We start from the raw sequence: 22720 nt of genomic DNA, 5'->3' as shown, positions 1-22720 counted from the left end.
TGTGCTACTTACGCATTCGTTTGTAATAATTATTTGCCAAATATACAGCAAGACAACAAAAACAATGGGCTATCAAAACTCTGATTTTTCATCTTTTTAGAAAAGAAAAGATATTTAAGATTACAAAGGCTGTAGTGAAAACTCCAATTTGTAATGTTTCATAAGAACAAGGATGTAAAGGGATGGTCATTTAAAATAATGGCAGGTAATTTCTGAACAAATAAAAGGATTTATTACATGCCGTGCTTAGTCAATCCTATGAAATCTACAGCCACAGAATGAGTTAAAGGTTATAGCCAAATTTTATAATGAACTGGAATAATTTTAGAATCAACTGTCACTGTGATTATGCAAGGTAAGGTAAGAGTAGTCATGATTCAGGCCATACGTTGTCCAAAAAGGTTTACAAAAGCTAATAATTACAGAAATGTTTTTGTGGTACAGTAAAAGCTTTCTGATCTGGCATGTTGGAGGAATGGGGGGGGGGGGGGTGCCGGAAAAATTCCGGTTAACTAAGAGGGAGGGAGTCTGGGTGTGGGAGGGGGCTCAGGGAGGGAGTTTGGCTGCAGGAGGGGGCTCGGAGCAAGGGGTTGAGGCGCAGGAGGGCTGCGGGGTGCCAAATCCGGGCGGCGCTCACCTCAGGCAGGTCCCCACAAGCAGCGACATGTCCCTGCTGCTCCTAGGTGGACGGGTGGCTAGGCGGCTCTGCATGCTGCCTCCGCCCACAGGCACCACCCCCACAGCTCCCATTGGCCATGGATCCTGGCCATTGGGAACTGCGGAGCCAACGCACAGGGCACGGCAGCACACAGAGCCAACTAACCACATCTCCGCCTAGGAGCAGCAGAGACATGTCACCGTTAGCAGGGAGCCGCCCAAGGTAAGCACTGCCCAGATCCGGCACCCCGAAACCCCAACCCCTGGCCACAAGCCCCCTCCTGCAGCCAAACTCCCTCCCAGAGCCTGCACCCCAAACCCCCTCCCACACTCTGAACCCCTCATGGCCATTTCTCTGCCTAGGAGCAGCAGGAACATGTCGCCGCTTCCGGGGAGCCATGTGGAGCCACATAGGGAGCCTGCCATCCCCGCGCTAACCGGATTATAAATTGGACTTTCAATGAAGATCAGAAATGCCAGTTTATAGAGCTTTCTGATTGGTAAAGTGCCAGATAACACAGCTTTTACTGTATTTTTATGTTTCCACTCTCCAATGCACGGGATTTATATTCACTTTAAGACTATGTAAAATCAAGGAACAAAAACTAAAGAGTATAAATCTTTTTATTTGAAGTGTTTATATACTTAAATTTAAAAAATTCAAATTCTTAATAATAAGAGTATCCTAGAATGCCTATTATAAATATATGTCAGATTATGGCTCAAGAAATCTTAGACGTGTGTAACTCTGCATATCTGTACAAAGACACATCTATCATGTTACCTTATTCCCCATGATAAAAATTAAATTTCAAAACTGAAATCCCAGATGAAGGCTATATTTCTTTGATTTATATACATAAAAAGCACTTATCCCAGGCTCTCTAAATAGCTGACATAATGCATACAAGGATGTAGTTAGTATAAATTGTTCACTGTCCTCGGACACTGTCTTTTATTCCCAAGCAATATTTGATAATTACTTCTCTTGATTTTTTCACCCTGGAATTAAGTTTATACATCTTTTACTACCTGAATCTACTTTCAAGTGGTGAAATGCTTAAACTTAAGACTAACTGCTTCTGTCTCCTTTAAGATTTATATGTAAATTGATCATGTACTTGGAGGGACAAATAGCAATGCTTCCCTTCACAGCTCTGCCCAAATTACCTCAATCTTGATTTGCAACCATATCCTTCAGTTTCACAGTCGGCTTTATTTGTGGACAGGCTACAAATTAAGATGCACTGTGTGGTAGTTACATAATATGGTCCACTGTCCACCAGGGAATAAGTTGAAATTATAAATGAAATGAGTAGCTCATTTTCACCTGTAACCTAGGATTTAAACTCAGAGAGGAAAAGATAATACTTCTCTCCACTGTGCCACCTAGGTCCAGAATGCTGACAATCAGAATATTAGCCTTGTCAATTATTTTCTTTTGTTTTTTAAAGAAAAAAATATAAGGGAATCCTGATGCTCATCACCTCTACCTTCACCATTTCTGGAGAATTTTTAATGCACATGAGTTGTTTAAAATAGTTTCTCTAACACAAAAAGAAAAGGAGTACTTGTGACACCTTAGAGACTAACCAATTTATTTGAGCATAAGCTTTTGTGAGCTACAGCTCACTTCATCGGATGCATACTGTGGAAACTGCAGAAGACATTATATACACAGAGACCATGAAACAATACCTCCTCCCACCCCACTCTCCTGCTGGTAATAGCTTATCTAAAGTGATCACTCTCCTTACAAATACACCTAGATAATTTGTAGTTTCATGTTTTTTAAACAAAAATGTAAAAGTAGTTTTTCAGATGACATCAACTTGCCCTAAAAAATTAGTATTATGATCAAGAGTCATAATAATAATGTAAAGAGATAACGTATAGTATCAATTAGTTGAGTCAAAAATGTGTTTCCTAAAGGAGATACACTAATTCCACAGATTTTAGCAGACTGAATAATTATAATGAGCCAAATCCTCAGGCAGCTTCAATGGAATTATACCAGTTTACACCAGCAGAGGAACTGGCCCAATGTTTTTAGAAGACCATACATCCACATTTGATCCTTAAAGTAGGGTTGCAAGTTTCTATTTGCAGAAAACCAAACACCTTTTCCACGCCCCTATTCACCCCTTCACCGAGGCCTCGTCCCTGCTCACTCCAGCCCCCCTTCCTCCGTCGCTTGCTCTCCCCCACCCTCAGTCACTCGCTCATTTTCACTAGGCTGGAGCAGGGGGTTGGGGGTGCAAGAGGGGATGAGGGCTCTGCGGTGGGGCTGGCGATGAGGGGTTTGGGGTGCAGAGGGGGCTCCACACTGGGCCAAGGGGTTCGGAGTGTGGAATAAGGCTCCAGGCTGGGGCAGGGGGTTGGGGCATGTGAAGGAGTATGGGCCAGAAATGAGGGGTTCAGGGTGTGGGAGGGGGTGAGGGCTCTGGCTGTGGGTGTGGGCTCTGGGCTGGGGCTGAGGGGTTCATAGGGCAGGAAGGGGCTCAGGGCTGGGGCGAGGGATTGGGGCGCAGGACCAGGTTTGGGGTGCGGGTGCTTACTTCAGGCACCACCCCCGCAGCTCTCATTTGCCTGTGGTTCCTGGCCAATGGGAGCTGTGGAGCCAGGATTCAAGGTGGGGGCAGCGTGCAGAGCCCCCATGGCCGCTCCTATACTTAGGAGCCAGAGGGAGATGCTGGCAGCTTCCCAGGAGCCACACAGAGCTAGGCAGGTACCCTGCCTGCCTCATTACCAGTGGCCAACTGGACTTTTAACATCCTGGTCAGCAGTGTTGACCAGAGCCAGCAGGGTCCCTTTTCGACTGGGTCTTCCCGTCAAAAACCAGACACCCAGCAACCCTACCTTAAAGATTCTAAATACTCCCCCCCACACACACACACAAATCTGATTAATGTTACCTCTTTTTGTACAGTCTGCTATTGTCTAAATATGATCAACATGAAGCAGATCTTAATCCTATACTAAGAGGGTTAAATTCTCAGATATGAAAGATATAGGTTCATTACATCTAGACTTATATGTTCAATTATCACTACTGCACGTTAAAATAGCTGATTAGGTATCTAAATAACCATCTGCATATTGTTATACCAGATTAGAAGGCAGACCAACATTACTTCCTGAAAACTTGCCCCAGATTCTTAGAACACATTATGGCAAGTTTAGAAACTAGAGACATGAATTAGTCCAACACTATACCAGAATTTAATTTGCATTTTTCTGTGGGCATTGCATTCTTTTTCTGACTCTCCATATTATAGTCTATTATTACCTTTCTCAAAAAGTTTTAATATACACAGAGAAGAGAAAAGGAGATTTGCCCAGGGAACAAGATTTTCCATTATTCAAACATGAGTCAGTTAAATATATTTCAAGAAAGCATGCAAGAGTATTTACAATGTATTTTCTTCTGTTGCACTGTTTATGTGAAATACAGTGTAACAAGTAATAAAATTACAAATTCTAATTTATTATAAAAAAGTTAAAAAAATAAATCTGGGGTTTTTACATCCAGTTGAATTCAAGAAAATGCTGCTTTGTAAAATAAATGAACAAATAAATAAATAAATGGACAAACAAACCACAACATTAAAGCCAGTGTTTATAAGTGTGTATACCAAAAAGTTCCTGAAAATGAGCTGTTATTGCTCCAGCATCCAGGCCACATTTATCTCTAAAATAAATATCAAATTATAACTTACTCTTGCTTCATTCTGCTGAAGCTTCTCCTCCATACTTAAAGCTGTTGGAGAATCCAAGAGTGCAATCTAAATTGTAAAACAATACACAGTAAAATAAACAGTACAATGGATGGTGGATTAGAAGGTATGAAATATTATTGGGCAGGTATTTTAATACATTTGTGTAGTATATCCTGTTCTAGTCTTTATCCGGAGTGGATGACATTTCATCTTTATCCACATAAAACATTCACATTAGTGGCAATCTTGTCAAAGTATAAATTTGAAATACAATTTTATTTTTTAATTTTACATACACACTTTTAGTGATTTGTCTACATTCATATTCTGCTGAAGGCACAACATTTTGACAAATTGGCTCTACAAAACCAATTTTTTAGAAATGCAGTAGATGACAATTTACTATGCATGAGTGTCTATTTAACTATTCTGCTATAAACATTTCTATGAGTATGACATTTGTATTGTAAAAATATATCTTGTTAATTTGACTGTGGAACATGAAAATTACTAATACTTATATAACAAAGAAAACTGCTTATATTTTTGTAACATTGACTAGTGTTGGATTTTGGGTAAATAATTATCAATGAGCCATGGTGGCATTTGCAATACAATATTCTGGGAATATAAAGACTGTCCATAGAAGAAATTATACAGGGATTTATATTCTATTGTACACATTTACCACCACCTGCTGTTTTACCAAGCAGCACAAATTCAATTAATTTAGTCTTGCTTGGCACGGTATCCCTCACAGACATTTATAACATAAGATTTGACATTCTCTGGAATTCTTCATAGCATAGCCATATTTATTTTGTGATATCTACTCTTTTACACCTTGGAACAATGTCAAAGTATTAGATCTTCAAAGCAGTCTAAAATATGTGTACCCAGAGTTTGCAAAGTCAAGCCATATTTCAGAAATAAAAATTGTCAGCTTGCCAGCAAAATCACTCAACTTTTCCCCCAGACAAGCACAGGACAAAGCACAGAGTACAACAGAGTAATTCAACCCTCATGGAGTGTTTTCAGTTTTACTATTTACAATACAGTAGAATCATACTAATACTTCCTTTAGTAATCCGCAAACCTGATATTTTTCACAAAATATGCAAGGGGACCTCATCCCGTTTCTCAGCAAATATTTAAGCAGGATACTGCAGACAATTACGTTTTCATTTTGTTTTATTTTACAAAAAGTCCCAAACTACACTGACTAGCTTTTGACATTTCATACCATAATTAAACAAAATTATTTTTACTTATAAAAATAAATTAAAAAGAGTACAATTTTTAATATAGCTTATTCGCACCTTCCCAATCATGTTTGTTCGATTACAAAATCTGATAACCCACAATAGCATTGTCTGGAAGTCTCCATTAGCCAGGTTCTACTATAGAACTTTAAACCACGTTCCTTAATTTCAAGAATCACCATACTAACGTTAGTTTGTTTTTGTCATCCAGAGACAGATATTCAAGTTAATCAGTTTACAGCACCCAAAAGAGATAACAAAAACTAAACAGAATAAGGATAAATAAATACAAAAAAATAGAGGGACTGTACTGCTCAGTACTGGATAGAGAATTCTCTTGATGCCAACCAGCATTCCATACAATACCTTTAGTATGGAATGAAGCACAATTCCAAAGCAGCTGTGCTTCTTTATATATGATCTCTTAATATGCATATTTGACACTCAAAACTATGCACTGAAGACGACAAGTACTCCTCAACTGAATAGGGGTCCTGGGATGAACACCCCTGTGAACCTTACCTATGGAGTCATCAATTCATATTTACATCTATATTTACAGTATTATTAGGCTTAACCGTTCTATTTTTCTCAGAACTTAACAGCACGGCGCCTTTCAGGGAATCAAACACTGAAGCTTTATAAAAATATACATTGATTTCAATAGAATTAATGTATTGTTGTTATTTAGAGTGACTATTAGGTGGACAGAGCTGTAACACCTACAATTTCTTCACTGGTTCATTGGTAGCTGGATCAATCACATATTTCAAATCCAGCCTGGATTCTTACAAATGGTCTTTAAGAAGGAAACAAGTTTTGTTCAGTCCAGCAACTAGAAGGTTAAGCAGCATCGCATAAATGATAAACAATTAAAATATAGTTTAACAACTGGCATTTCTTTACCTATTAAAAATGGTCACCTTGCTAAAATAGGTGAGAGGTCTGGCAGTATGGGAGTCAATATCAAATATTATTTTTAGAAACTTTCTGCTTTAGTAAAATTAAAAACCTTCAGTGTTAAAGAAATGTAAAACCTGGAGTTTCTCTTCTAAATATAACCAGTTTTACCATCTTTAATTAGACTCCCATACTTTTAGGTGTCCAAAAAATCACTTCCCTATAACATAACCAGCAACAGACTAATAGCAAGACTAATTAAACAACTATTTTTCTAATAAAATTTAAATGTCTTACGTTCTGAACTTTCTGATTAGAAGACTGAGAAAAATGGGTGGAATGTGTCCTTTTATCTTTATTGAATAATCAATTTATTTTATTCATAGTTTGCACTTTGTACTATATGGAGGTATCAACAATGTTTTTAGATGTTTGCTAAGCACACTATTTGCTCTCTGGAGTACTACATAGTCAAAGACGTGGTTACAAGCTTTTCAAATATCCTACCTTTCTCTACAGTATAATATTTACAAGACTCAACATGAATTTAATCTTATTTACAAAGTATGTGTTCAGATATTTTATGGTATCTTGAATATTCTTGCACTGAAAAAAAAAATGTACAAGGGTATCTTTTCAACCCACCAAGCTAGGCATACCTATTTCTTTACTGTTAATGGGGTGGTGCATCTAAATGCCCATATGCTGCAGTGAATACTTACCCACAACATATAATTATGTTCTAATCATATCAAGGCGAGGTAAAAAATTTTACACAAAAGCAGATATCACACTGGCCAATTGGAAGCCAATTCAAAGAAGAAAATTACATTCATTCATGACTTCACAGTGCTTGTTTTTTCAGGTCAATATAATGAAAAAAGATAATGATCTCATTAGGATCTAGAAATAGATGCTGTTACTCAGCGAAAATTATACATAAGTCTAAAACTAACCTGATTCCCTTGAGCAAGCAAGGTTTTTAATCGGGCTATTTCAGCTCTCAGCTCACGAATTAGTTTGACGTTAGGATCCTCATTAATAGTAGGCTTGTTGATGATGTTTTTGGCTCTATTTGCATAGCGAAGTGTACTTAAGGTTTCTCCATAATTGACATCAGCAGGTGAAATAGCTGAGAATTAATTCAGAAATAGTTTAGCCAGCACCAAATGTTTCACTTAATAAAGTTGGTTTGTAATTTAAAATGTCAGATAGGCATCCTGTGGATGGAGAGAAAACAAGCTCAATTATTCAGAGATTATAAAAAAATCTTGCCATCAAACTACCTGGTTTTTATAAAACTCAGAGGTTCATCAACTCAATGGTGAGGATACCATGCTCCTTGAATGTATTCCCTATATAACAGAGTTCAAACTCAAGAACAGGAGAAAGCAGTTTATTCTAATTCTCAATACCATCTTCAAATGAGGAAGTTGGTTCAAGCAAACGACTACACTAATTGTCCATTTTTAAAGGAATTTATAGGATATACCTTGACATAAAAAAAGAACAGAGAAGAAACCACAGCACCCACTTATAAACTTGGTCTTTGGGCTGAGCTGTGGGTGTATGGCAGCACACAGTACTATCCTTGAACTAACTGCTTCCAAGGCTCACATAATGCACAAAAGGACTCCAATAGTGCTTTTCTACGAAGGCAATTTAATGAGAAAGAACAAGAACATTTTACTGAATATGTCAATAAATGTTTTCTTCACATATTTTTCCAGTATAGCAGCCATACATTACTGCTTCTAAAAGCAAATGGACAAGATATTCCCAAGGTTTTTAAAAAATGAATCCTCAAATACAAGTAGAGTAGCAAGGTTTGGGACAGATATTCCATAGTGGTATCTATCATCATAGCACAGGAAAAGAGGACACTACTCAGAGAAGAGATGGGATACTGACCTTCACTAACAAAATATTTAACACCTTTATAAGACTGAATAGGAAAATAGCAGAATGAGACTATGTGGGCTCTGAGAAAGTAACTAAACAATCATCAGTAGAAGACTGAGGTATTTTCTCTTTGCCTCATTCTGTGTTTATCACAAATGTATGGGCTTTTCCCTTGTCAGTGGTTCACAAATTTGGGGATGGAGGGGAAAGGAATGTATTTCCCTCAGCTCTTGTTCTGTATCCGTTTATGCTACACACTGCCACAGATGCTATCATCACTCCTTTATTCTACTCATTCCTGTGATAGATTGTACCCTTATGTTCACCACTTTTGCAAAACTATGATAAATTCTGTGCAGAATACAAACTAAAAACTCATAATTTGCGGATCAGTATTGTCCTGGTAAAATATGTGGGAACATTTTTATGTAAAGTTATAAGATTCTATTGTATGATGTTACTAAGGCACTTTCCAAATCTGGAAAAGCAGCCCAGACCAGTTCATCAGAGACAGAAAGGCAAACTGATGGCTCAGTCAGGTGTTAATAACTTCAAATGGACTATCACCTGGGTAAGCCATGATTCTTTGACAGTTAGAAGGGCGTGAGTGAGAAATTTACATCCTGGCAGACAGACTTGCTGTCGTCTGAACCCCAGCTGGAGATGATTCTCGAAGAGGAGGGAAAGATGAAAACGAGGAACAGAGGCCCCAAATCACCTCTCCCCCCTCATCTCTACTCACGGCATCAACATTTGAAAGACAAAAGGAGCATCACTAAACTGAGGGACTGGTCCTGGCTGAAGGAATCCAGTCAGACTGCTGTAAGCATATGATGAGAGAAACCTTTTGCTTTAAATTCACTTAGCTTGTTAGGTATTAATTCATGTTTTACCTTTTATTTCTTTGTAACCAAATTTTACTTTTATGCCTCATTACTTCTAATCACTTAAATTCTATCTTTCAGTAGTTAATAAACTTGTTGTATTGTTTTATCTAAAAAAGTGTGTGTTTTAACTGACACATCTGGAAACCTCCATTTGATATAACAGGGTTTGTGCATATTATTTTTTATTAACGAAATGACAGACTTTCTATGAGCCTGTATTGTGCAGGAGGGTGCAGGGCAATACAAGACACACATTTTTGGGGACAAGTCTGAAACCGAGAATTTGCTGGTGTCACCCTGTAATGTAAGTCAGGAGTGACTGGCTGGAAGCACTCTTATAATTGAGCTGGGAGTGATTTTGCATGCTAGAGGCTGTGTATAAACAGACCAGGAGTGGTTATTCTCACAGCAAAGCAGTATAAAAGGCACCCCAATTGGAGAACTAAGGGGACACAGCTATTCAACCATCCAGACTGTATCCTGGGAAATGTCACAATTCCCTTACGGAAAAATCCTTTACAGTATTTAATAGCAAAGAGGATTGTAATTACTTTGTATTTGTCGCTAGTGGTTAAGCGTTAGGTACTTTTAACATATATGATTCCCAAAATAGTCAACTGGACCTAAAAAAAACCTCTCCCATCTGTAGTAGGAGGTGGCCTTCTTGGTCTTTGCAGGTTTGGTTAAAGAAGAGGCAGACTAAACACATTTGGGCTGTGTGACTTTCTTAGACACCAAACTTAGGCGTCGGTAACAGGTGAATGAGCCCCTGATGGTGTGGCTAATGTGATTAGGTCCTATGATGGTGTCACTTGAATAAATATGTGGACATACACTATGGACGTAGAAGCCCTCTACACCAACATTCCACACGAAGATGAACTACAAGCCATCAGGAACAGTATCCCCAATAACGTCACGGCAAACCTGGTGGCTGACCTTTGCGACTTTGTCCTCACCCACAACTATTTCACATTTGGGGACAATATATACCTTCAAGTCAGCGGCACTGCTATGGGTACCCGCCTGGCCCCACAGTATGCCAACATTTTTATGGCTGACTTAGAACAACGCTTCCTTAGCTCTCGTCCCCTAATGCCCCTCCTCTACTTGCGCTACACTGATGACATCTTCATCATCTGGTCCCATGGAAAAGAAGCCCTTGAGGAATTCCACCATTATTTCAACAATTTCCATCCCACCAAGCATTCTTAAAACTACAATACCCACCTGCTGAAGTGAAAAAACAGATTGACAGAGCCAGAAGAGTACCCAGAAGTAACCTACTACAGGACAGGCCCAACGAAGAAAACAACAGAACGCCACTAGTTGTCACCTTCAGCCCCCAATTAAAACCTGTCTAGCGCATAATCAAAGATCTACAACCTATCCTGAAGGATGATCCCTCACTCTCACAGATCTTAGGAGACAGACCAGTCCTCGCTTACAGACAGCCCCCCAACCTGAAGCAAATACTCACCAGCAACCACACAACAAAAACACTAACCCAGGAACCTATCCTTGCAACGAAGCCCGATGCCAACTCTGTCCACGTATTTATTCAAGTGACACCATCATAGGACCTAATCACATCGGCCACGCTATCAGAGGCTCGTTCACCTGCACATCTACCAATGTGATACATGTCATCATGTGCCAGCAATGCCCCTCTGCCATGTCCATTGGCCAAACCGGACAGTCTCTACGCAAAAGAATAAATGGACACAAATCTGACATCAGGAATCATAACATTCAAAAACCGGTAGGAGAACACTTCAACCTCTCTGGCCACTCAGTAAAAGATTTAAGGGTGGCAATTTTGCAACAGAAAAGCTTCAAAAACAGACTCCAGTGAGAAACTGCTGAGCTTGAATTAATATGCAAACTAGATACCATTAACTTGGGTTTGAATAGAGACTGGGAGTGACTGGGTCATTACACATATTGAATCTATTTCCCTACGTTAAATATCCTCACACCTTCTTGTCAACTGTCCAAATGGGCCATCTTGATTATCCCGACAAAAGTTTTTTTTCCTCCTGCTGATAAGAGCTCATCTTAATTAATTAGCCTCTTACAGTTTGTATGGCAACTTCCACCTTCTCTGTATGTGTATATCTATCTTCTTAGTATATGTTCCATTCTATGCATCCGATGAAGTGAGCTGTAGCCCACGAAAGCTTATGCTCTAATAAATTTGTTAGTCTCTAAGGTGCCACAAGTACTCCTGTTCTTTTTGCGGATACAGACTAACATGGCTGCTACTCTAAACCAATTAAAGTAATTTTTCATTGTCTTTCACCCTTCAGTTCTGCTACACAAAAACAAGCAACAAACACAGCCCAATCTCACTGCCATTTTATTTCTTTATAATCTTGTTTGGAAACATACTTGACATTTCAATGGGCTGATGAACTGTGGGATAAGCGAGACCATGGCACATCTGCCCTGTGATGTAGAGGTAAATATTTGTTGAGTGAAAAGAGCCATTATTGAACTTTCTGTTTAAACTGTAAAAAAGTTCTCACAAGAGCAGCTTATAAATAATGAAACTTAACACAACAGATTAAAGTTCTGTTAATGTCAGAAGAGTAACTCTGTAGATATGGCACATTCTTACTCAACAGACCTGCCTCCTGTGTGTATTCTGAGACAAATGAGACCAAACTATTCTTTATTACTATTTTCTACTATTAATGCTGCAGGTACAATATAGTTACGGGAACGTAAGCTAGCTCGCACATCAACAAAATTATTGGGTATATTCACATTCTGGATCTTTATTACTGGTGATGATATACAAGCCAGAAGGAGGGGAAAAAAAGCCTTGACTTTTAGATCACAGATAGAGAGTGCCTGGTATGAGAGCAGTGAATACACGCACACATACATACACACGTAAACTGAGTTGTCTAGGAGGCAAATGAATCACAAAATAGGGATGTTTGATTTCAGCCTGAATTGATCAGATTAGCTAAACAGTACAGATTCGGAAAATTAATTTCTAAAGAAGGAACAAAAAGTTCTGGAACAGATTTTAAAAGTGGTGGTCATAATCATGCACATTCATTTGAGCACACGCTATTTATGCATATAGTGCCCAGTGAATGCACATAAACTAGATATTTGGCATACACGATCAGTTAGACACAGCTAGTGATATGCACATGCAAACACCTGATTTGCACACACAAATATGTGCAATTGTTCACGTCTACCTGAAAATTTGGTTGTATATATTTAGTAATAAAATAGTTTGGGGTTTGTTTTTTTTTTTTAAGCATACAAATTTTTATGTATCAGAGGGGTAGCTGTGTTAGTCTGGATCTGTAAAAGCGGCAGAGTGTCCTGTGGCACCTTATAGACTAGCAGACGTACTGGAGCATAAGTTTTCGCACCCACGAAAACTTATGCTCCAATACGTCTGTTAGTCTATAAGGTTCCACAGGACTCTTTGCCGCTTTTACAAATATTTATGTCCTCGTTCCACTGCTAGGGATCCATCCTACAATTATTATTATTATTTTTTTAAAGGACAACAGCGTTTATATCATACTTTATGAAGAAGAGAACACTTAACGAAAGGGTATGGACTGTATTAGAAAGCTTTGCTCTGCAAAGTAATCATTAATTTAACAAGGTGTAAACAACACCATTTCTTAATGAGGCATTTGGAATCAAAATATTTACAGCTAATTTGTATAAAGTGTTAAGAATGAAGAAAAGTAATTTAAAACACTTACTGGCAATCATTATCGTTTTAGAGTTTCCTCCTAGGCTATCTTTCAACAGCCAAGTCAACACAGAGTCCCTGTAAGGCACAAATACTTGCTTCTTCTTTGCAAGAGGATTTGTTGCATCCTGAGATAAATCAGCTGAGAGAGAGGGGAAAAAAGCAATTCTGTATATTGATTAATTTTTTTAAGAAATTAAAAACCATTGAGCTATTACCCACTGCAGTGGATTCAACACAAACCAACTGCAGAAACAAATATTAATGCAGAAAGGGAACTGAGCATGAAAGAAAACAGAGACATACCTAAGGCAGAAATGACATTTCCCAGAGTAACTAGAGATTTGTTAATATTCCCTCCTTCCTTTAATCTAACCCCTGTAGCACCGGTGGCATCTGCTCTCTCACTTCCAGCAAGATCTACCAAATGGATCTTGCTAACAGTCTCACAAGGCATTTCAGCATCAAATTTAGCCTAAAGAAAAATACAAAAAGAAAATAAAAAATAATGGATTAAGCAATGAAGTTCCAGAATATTACTGAATTCAGTTTGTATCTTCCATGTCATGTTTTAAGATTACATTAAATTTGTTTACAGTAGTAGAGCTTTAGAAGTCAGATGTATTCGAGGTACCAAAGAAAGGAGTTCCGTTGACAAGCAGCTGCATAATACTCATTTAACTAATTTTCATAAGGAATATTCCAAGCATTGAAGCTATTTACATATACACACCAACCACAAATGTCTTAAAATGTACTGATATTTTAAAGAAGTACAATAAACTCACCTGTTAAATCTGTATTAAATTTTTGACTAACAATCAGTGTTACAGTTTTTACATACACAAACTTTTCCCCTTCATACTTATATAGCATCTTTGAACAATATATCGATACCATTTGTTGGCTTACTTCCCACCCTTCTCTAAAAGCTGGGAGCTGAGTAATTCCACTGTTAACAAAATACACAACTTTCTGCAACATGCTATGGAAAAAATGAAAACTGCATCCATGCAATATGCTACCTTCCTTCCATAAAACTCTCCATAGGCCTACTAGCCCCATAAAATAAAATAAAATAGTAAACTCCCTTTTCTAAGGTTGACTGCTACTGGGAATTGGAGTGGAAAACAAATACCTAGACGAATGTATTTGGTCACCCCATTAGTCCAGAGATGAATGAGATGAATATGTATTCAAGTTAGGACTCGAGTAGCCAGAAGAGGAACGGTTAATGGGAGACCAGTTTGGGCCATGGGACTGGATTTCAGGAGTGTCTGGCCAACATTAAAGCATAAAAGGCAGTCACTACTTTTATGTGCCACTTTTATGCAAATCACACGATTTTCAAAATTTTTCCCTTTTGTTGTTGGGATTCTACGGCAACATAAGAGACTATGCGTTAGTTATTCACTGAGTTTTAGCTAACTTGAGTTTCTGTGAATTATCTCCCAGAATGGTGCATCTGAGAAATGTTGTTTTAAGAATAACTAGGCACTGTAATGTACAGTGTCTTAATACAGTCACTGACAAGTTCATCATACCACACTTAACTCTAACAAAAACATACCTTTCCCTTTCTCTGCCGCAGAAGACAAATACCACCCACCTGCCTCAACAGGTGAGGGAAATTGATGGGACTAGTGGTAAAGGGGGTTAGCCCTAGCATTGAGGGAGGGAGACACTCACTGAAGGACACCAAGTAGCTTCTCCCCACCTTGGCGTCTCTAACACCCATTGGCCAGTTGTACGTGAGAGATGCTGACTGGCTCACAGCACCAGCTCTGGGGATTTAACGTGGAGCCCACGCCACCTGAAGCCTCTTTCAGCTCCATTCCAGCAGCCCCACCATACCCACCCTGAACTAGGAATAGGAATTCAGTCTGGCAGATGCTGCAGGTCTAGCTGATTGCCTTGGGGATTAGGAAGGAATTTTTCTCCCAGAGAGCCAACTGGCAGAGGCCTTTCCTCACACCTCCTTCAAACCACAAGTGACAGTAGGAATGCACTTAGTACCTAACTGAGGTACTTGGTTGAGCTGTTAATTCATCTCAGCCTGGGTTTTCAGTGCAGTTGAAAGGATAAAATGAATGTTGCCCAGTGGTAAAAGACTTGGGATTTTGCTGATGGGCCTTGGGTTCATGGGACAGGGTAAGGCCGAAGTCCCCATCTTTCTGCACCTTTTGTCCCCTTCAGGGGGCGGGGAGGGCAGGCCTCAGACCAAGCTGAGTGCTAGGGGACAGTCTAGGGAAAGGGTTATTGGTAGGAGCCCTTGTACCCTTCCCACTTAAATGCCTGGTATAGGAAAGTAAGGGTGATAGGTGGATAACACCCCTCCCCTGTGTTTAAGCTTAATAAAAGTTGCAGCCGGACACTTAAAATCCATCCAAGTGTCTGTCCTCGTTTCGTCACTGTGTCTGCATCAATAGAAGTAACTGGGTCTCCGAAGCTGCTGATTTGACAGCTACATGTTTCAGTTAGCACATGCAAACATTTAAAGACAATGCAATTCTTTTTACCTGAGTGAAGTTGATCGTGAAAATGGCATGAGACCTGCTGCTAACATCATTCATTCCAGTTGCAGCAGTGGTTCGATTTATGTTTCCTGCTTCCATAAGTTCCTCTACATCGCTGTAATTTTGTACTAAATGTTTGGACAAATCTGAACAGAAGCAAAAATTATTATAAATTAAAAAGAAGTATACTTATGAAGGTACTGTGAACTGATTGAGATTCAAGTCCACCTCAGTACAATGCAGCAGTGCTGAAATAGCACAGAAAGTATTTATAGTCCGATTTCCTTTCTTTCTTTTAAATAGAGGAATGAGACATTGTGTGAAGAATACTTCCTCAGGCTATTATAATATTTACAGCAGAATAGTTAAAAAGATTGCATACTTCTCTTCAAAGCATATAGTATATGTCTAACCTCTCTAGGGAAAAGAGCCGGCATTGGCAGAGTGGTAGACTAAGATGGTTAGATTCTAATAGATCCTTTTCATTTCAAACATCCATGATTTATAAAGTTAGACCTAATGCTGATTTGAAATCATTTAGCAGAGCTTCACTTCAGTAAAAAAAGTGTTGTACTTTAGAAGAGTTTGGAAATGAGAACTGTACAAAATAAAAAAGGCTGTTCCCAATAATGCTTTTACAGTGATGATGAAATATATTGTCTTTCACCTTCATCTTCATTTGCATTTACAATTTAAAAACAAAAACAGGGACATACAATTAAACATAAACCTGAAAATATTCGTGAAGTAGAAAGCAATGAAGTGATTTTACCCTCAACGTAAGGCCCTTCTTTCGGATGCTCTCGTATTCTTAAATTATACGTTTTTGATGATTTCCGCCTCAGCAGATCTCTCACACGTTCATTATAGATTTCCAGATAACTGAAACAAAAATATTTGAATTTAGAAAAAATATGGAATGATACAAGATTTAAAAAATCAAAATTACTGGAAAGAGCTCATTCAGATGGTAGAATTGAGCCTCAATCCTGCAGTTTACATAGGAGTGACTTCACCCACAGGAGTCCAATTGACTACTCAGTCACTCCTGCATGTAGGCATTCTGCAGGACAGATCCTAATCTGTAACTTTTTCACCAAGTTATGATACCACTTACAATATAAGCTCTGTGGTAACAGAACTTCTAAAGATCGTATTATGATGTAAACATCTCCATGTGTTTCCTAGTGTTTTGTTTATTGTAATATGTTTCCTAACCCAATACCACTGAGAACTCTTATATCTTGATGCAAATCCTATTACTACCGATAGTTGTATCAACAGAAAATAAAATAAGATGTTAAACTTCTTTCCTTTTAATACTTTGGACATTAGAAAATGGTCTCGTAAAAAAGGTTAAAAACTTGTTTTCATCATGATCAGTGATAACAGGATGTAGAAAAATCTAATATTTTTCATAATTACTACTCTTGCTGCTTACAAAAAGCCACAAAAACCGCAGAATTATAGTATTTTAAAATTATTACAAATGGAGCATGCAACAATAGCTGAACTTAAGGTTGTTTAAGTGTTTCCATTCTCAAAAGCTATTTCAGCTGACTATAAATCATGTCAAACTTTCACCATCTGAGATGAAGTTTTCCAGGTTTGGTCTCTGTTTGCAGTGAAATTTTTGAATGCAAGGGGAAGGATTAGTGAAGGATGCTTTAAAAAGCATGAATATTTTCACTACTAAAAATAATAAAATCAAATAATAATAAATAATAATAATAATAATAATTTTTAAAAAATGGGTGGGAGGCCCAGCAGAGAAGTGCTGAAAACATTTTACCAGAACTTTCCACAAAAATCCATTTTCAGGCTGAGAAGAAGAAGAAGTTTCATCCCTAAAACCACATTGTACAAAAAGATACTAATGTGAAAACAAGGAGTTTATAACGAGTAGGTTCATTCCCAGCAATCTTTGTAACATACACAAAACCTACCTGACTTCTGTTCGAAAGGATGCTTCATTCCATCTTATTTTTTCATTTATTCTGTTGAATAATCCTTCACAAATTCTAGGTATTAAACCAGCATCACCCTGCAACAACAATTTTTATTTTCTACATCACTACATGCACGCACTGTATATTTTAAAAACAAAAGAAATCACTGAAATTGACAATACCCAGTCATTGTGCCAGATATACAGAAGGGAATTATTAGCAAATAGTCTTAATATCTCATTTAACTGCCATAGCAACTTGGAGGTTAAGCAGTTTGCAATTCAGATCCTAACACTGGCTCTTAGTTTTGGGTTAGATTTTCCCCTATGCCCTACACATTTGGTCCATACAAATCTCACCTACTTAAAGCAGAGAAAGAATCCAGTTCTCCAGGGCAACATTTAACTGCCTTAACCATGAGACTATCCTTTCTCTCCCTGAAACCCTTTGCCTCATTCACTACACACCTTCCGACACCTGCAACAAAAGCAGGGGTCCTACAGACAACAGCCTCATGCACTAAATAACCCTGATCCATCCACAAAGCAGATCCAACTTCCGCACTGAGTGAGGCAAAGGTCCTGTGGAAAACATAGCATGCAATAGTGTAATTAAAGACTATCATAATATATGTGCACAAGGGGGGCAAATTAAGGCAACTTTAATTCTTGTATTTCCCAATTTCTGAGTGCTTTATTTTGCAACCTTAATGTTCTTTTTGCACAGTTTTTTGTGTGTAATTTCCAAGGTTTCTGAAAACTGAAAAAACAAAATTTGAAGCATGTGGAAACATACTGACACCTGTTGATGGGGGGAAATATAAAAGCGAGACAAAGACGTAAAAGCCCACCAAAAAATGAAATATTAACTGTAATGAAATATATGGGCCAAAAATATTAGCATAACAGTCACTGGGTTAACACCTTCGGTTCATATATTCCAGCTATTCCAAGACACCCATGTGGTTTATCAGCACAAACCTCTGCCAGTTGAGCTAACAGAGTAACTAACAGAAGATAACCTTCTACCGTTCTATGGACCAACCACTAGGAAGCAACTGAGACACTTCCCCAAGGGGTTTCACAGATATTTACTAGCATCAGAGGAATGCTGAGACACCAGAATCTTGAGTTCACTTCCAGGTACTGGAGGGGAATGTGCTCGAGTGCAGTGGTGCCCACACTTTTGCATGCCGTGACCCCCTTTAGGCTCACCTCTGTTAAAACGAGCCCCAGGATAAGCAAGCCCACCCTGCCCAGGGTAGCCTTAAAAATTTATCTCATGGTATGTTTGGGAGGCAGGGGGGAGAAGGGGAAGAAGCCCGATTCTGCCTTCCCAGACAGAGCCAGGAATGCACTGTGCGTCTGGCTGAGGATACCATACAGTGCCACTCAGGTTTGGCCCATCCGACCCTGCATAGATTTTCAACATCTCACAACCCTCCTGGGGATTGCGACCCACATTTTGGGAACCACTGTTCTAATTTTAACAGCTGAATAGTTTTAGCAAAAAAAATTGTGTATATAAAATGAGCCTGAAGCAGACACCCAGCATGGAAAATCTCAGTCCAAGACAATTAAAGTTTGGCATACTGAAAACACAGTATTAATAGATAGGAAGTGTTGGGCAAACTTAACTACGGGCCCCAGATAGAAGAAGCATGTGCTTGCACCTTTCCTTTATTTTATATTTCTGTTTAATTTAGCCATCAATTTTAAGTTGGAGTTTTTTTGGTGGTTTTGTTGGTAATATAGCTGCACATTTCTTATTAATTTTAATTAAAAGTGATCAGAAATCTAAAAAAGCAGACAACTAAAACCAATGATGATTACACACTAGTGAAGTCTTCATCTGGGGATCCATTCTTCTAATGAATACACTGTTACTAGAATATCATCACATGTTATCAGTGCCACTTACAGAGCTTGGCAATCAATGCATATTTGCTAATGGCACTGTAAGCTCTAGGGGGGGTGAAGAATCCCTTAACTAGAATTTTAGTACTAGTACTTTAGGGAATAGCAAAAAAAGGAAATTGTTTTCTTGTAACTTGAATTTTGTCTATTATAGGTAGAGCCTTGGGTCAGATGTTTTCTACAAATGACTCTGTGAGCCAACTGCCATTGTCTATTCATTTATATAATCTTGTATATACAGCCAAAGTAGAATAATTACGGCCCACAGTGAGAAGAATCAATGTAGACCTCTATTTCTGAGTTGGGTCAAACAAACATTGCTACTTATATAACAGCAAAATCTCTTGAGGATAATGGCCACCAGATTTACTCAGGAAGTCTCACAATATGCATGTTTCTTAGCATACCATTTTCAGCAATTTATATCTTTCACAAAATTTTCTCTGGCCCTAACATTCTATTATGCTTATTCACCACACAAAAAAACTTCATAACGTTATACACGAAGTTACTTATGCTGTATGTATAGTAATAAGTACAAGACAGAGCCAAATTCACACTTGCCAGCTCAGGGAGGTGAAAATTAGTGACACAATTACAGCTCAAAAAGGATTTAACTGGCAGAGGGCAGGTGGCAGCATTCCCTTCTTAAATTCTGCTGGGGGAGGGTGGCTATTATTTTAGCCAAGGATTACAAGAGAGTCCAGCCAGCAGATGATGCTTCTGGGATGCATTTAATCAGCATGCCATTGGCTGCACCGCTCAAAAGTTTCCTCAGTCAGTTCCCTCCCTTTTTCAGCAAGCATCCCCCCTCAATGGAGTCAATTGTGGGCAACTCTCCTCCTGTCAGAATGCCCCTCCAGTTGGGCTTTCCTTTGCTAGGGGTCCTGTGCCAGAGTTATCCAGAACTTTAATCCTTAAATTTTAAGTCTGAGTAATGTTTTTAAATGGTGGGTTAGAAACTCAAACTTGGCCGTGATCATTCTCAGTTCCCATTCCCAACTTGAAGTTTTGTTTTCCAAATAGGAATCAAACAGCCATCTTGATTCCCTCCTCCCCCGCCCGGAATCAGGAAGACTCTTTCAGAAAGTGCTGAGCATACATAATCTCAAAATCACAGCCCCTTTAAGGTGTCTCAAGTTGAGTACCCAAAAATCACTAGTCACTTTTGAAGATTTTTGTTCTGATCTGTGTACGACAAATAGCTTATTATTAGATGTAACAGCAACACAAAGATATTTTTTCTGATTTAAAATTTCTCCCACATAACTATAGGGAACTTTGAAGTCTCCCAGGTAACTACTAAAAGTTAGATATAAAATGGAAGTAACAAGGTGCAGACAAGGTAGAGAATGATGGTTCCAAAAGGAATCCAACCGCATAAGAAAACTGAAGTCTGCAAAACACGACGTACAGCATTTCCCATCATAGTGTAGGACTTCCCAGATCCAGTCTGTCCATATGCAAAAATACAAGCATTGTAACCTTCAAAAGCAGATGCAAGAACATCTGTGCCAAGATTTCTGAAAACCTAAAAAAAAAAAAAAAAAAAAAGGCTTTAAGAGACTGAACAGATAAAAAAATCATTATGTCTGCAGTAGTTTTAATTATATAGTTTAATGTAGTCTATTAAACATAACATTGCAAATACTGCAAAACAGCAGAGATATACTAACACGCACAAGCTACCGGTTTGGACCAGTAATATTTGCTTTAGAGAATTAGCTAGCAAGCATTTTGATTAAATGCAGAATGTTACTAGTATATTTAGTTTACAGCAGTGCCAAAGTATCCTTTTCACTTTCTCTGACAAACCTAGATCTTCCCCAATTTTTTTTTTAAATCTAATTTTAGGCACTATATAATGACCATCTTTCTGCTATTGTTAATAGTTACTTTACACCTGTAATATTTTCCCCAATGCTACAGAATTTGAAAGTGTCTATTCCTGTTTTAAAAAGAAAACCCTTCCCTGATCCTGAGACTATGAGTGGCCTTTTTTCAGCCAAGCGTAAGAGGCAAGTGGCCTTTTTCCTTTCACTGATCACCTCTTACATAATAGAACTTTTGAGTTCAATCTCAGTTTCCTTCTGGCCAAAGCACAGAACATGTCTTCTTTATAGTAATTACCTTCTTTCCTCAGATAGCCCCTTCTCCTTTTGCCCTCAAATTTCATCAAATCTGACACTGTAGATCACTCCATCCTCCTGGATCATCTACACAGCCATTTAGGTGTGCCTGGTTCCTTTCTGTTGTGGTGGGGTTGGATGGCTCCAGGCCCCATTACCCCTTAAAGAGGACAAACCACCCTGTTATACACTGTGCCACTTTCAATAAGCTCATGTACCAGGATTTGGGAACCTGTGTCTTAGACAATGGTAAGCACAATTCTCTCACTCTCTCCCTGTTATTTGAAGAGAGTGTCTCCCATTTAATGCCATTCTTATGGTACCTTTCTTGAAATCCTCATCCTTACCTACATTTCATGTTGCTTTGATTGCCCCCAACCATCTCTAGATTATAGTGTTTGAAGACCGCCACTATCCATCTTCCCAAATGTTCAAAAAAGTGAAGTTGTATTATCACAAAATAATTCCACTCACACCTCATTCAATTAAAAATCCAGTTCAATATTTGCCTCATTTTTAGTAATCCCTCTATGGGTATGCTCAAGCCTGCCTCATGGAGTTGTGTCTCAATATTCCTATACAGAGATGTAACTAGACATTTTAGCGTCCGGGGCAAGCAAGCATATCTGCACCCCCTGCTGATTTTTATTAAGCATTTCTCCACCCCATTTTACCACCCCCATCGCTTTGAGCCCTAGACAGCTGCCCCGCTCATCCTGCCCTGGTTATAACCCCATTCCTATCCCTAATCCCTCCACTAATCTAGTACTAGTCTCTTCTTTCTCACTATACAATCTGGCTACTCTAGGGGAATAAGAACATCTTTATACAACATAAAATTGTATTATGCTACATGACTCTTGATCAGGTTAAAGTAAGTCAATGATGTTTAGACAGAAGCAACCAGAGATTACCATTTTCTGAATTATTGCCCAATGCATCAATTTGAACAATACATACTGTTAACACTAGGACTGAATCGCTAGGGCATTCTGTTAGTGGTTTCAAAGGGCCAGTACAACTGACCAAAAACCTATCTTCATTCTTGTTGCACAGATATACAGTTAAAGATCAGCAGGTAAAATGCTCTAGTCTAATTTCTGAGTCACTGTAGCACAACTCATGTCCACAAGAGGGCATTGATAGGACA

At 38.6% G+C, this 22720-nt stretch overlaps 1 protein-coding gene across 5 annotated transcripts in view; it reads right to left on the bottom strand.

The window, feature by feature from the left end:
- KIF16B (kinesin family member 16B) overlaps positions 1 to 22720 on the bottom strand; it is a 274972-nt gene that overhangs the window by 214080 nt on the left and 38172 nt on the right. For all 5 annotated transcript variants that reach the window (XM_074949613.1, XM_074949614.1, XM_074949615.1 and 2 more), the window contains exons 4-11: positions 20856 to 20972; positions 17523 to 17620; positions 16349 to 16458; positions 15580 to 15722; positions 13367 to 13535; positions 13071 to 13202; positions 7495 to 7670; positions 4377 to 4442 (exon numbers count right to left, since the gene is read on the bottom strand). In XM_074949613.1, coding sequence (XP_074805714.1) covers positions 4377 to 4442; positions 7495 to 7670; positions 13071 to 13202; positions 13367 to 13535; positions 15580 to 15722; positions 16349 to 16458; positions 17523 to 17620; positions 20856 to 20972 — 1011 coding nt within the window. The remainder of the gene's footprint in view (positions 1 to 4376; positions 4443 to 7494; positions 7671 to 13070; positions 13203 to 13366; positions 13536 to 15579; positions 15723 to 16348; positions 16459 to 17522; positions 17621 to 20855; positions 20973 to 22720) is intronic.

The sequence above is a fragment of the Natator depressus genome, chromosome 3 (assembly GCF_965152275.1).
Source record: "Natator depressus isolate rNatDep1 chromosome 3, rNatDep2.hap1, whole genome shotgun sequence".
In the NCBI taxonomy this organism is placed as follows: domain Eukaryota; kingdom Metazoa; phylum Chordata; order Testudines; family Cheloniidae; genus Natator; species Natator depressus.
Note: the sequence above shows the minus strand (reverse complement) of the source record. Positions and strands in the feature narration are given on the sequence as shown.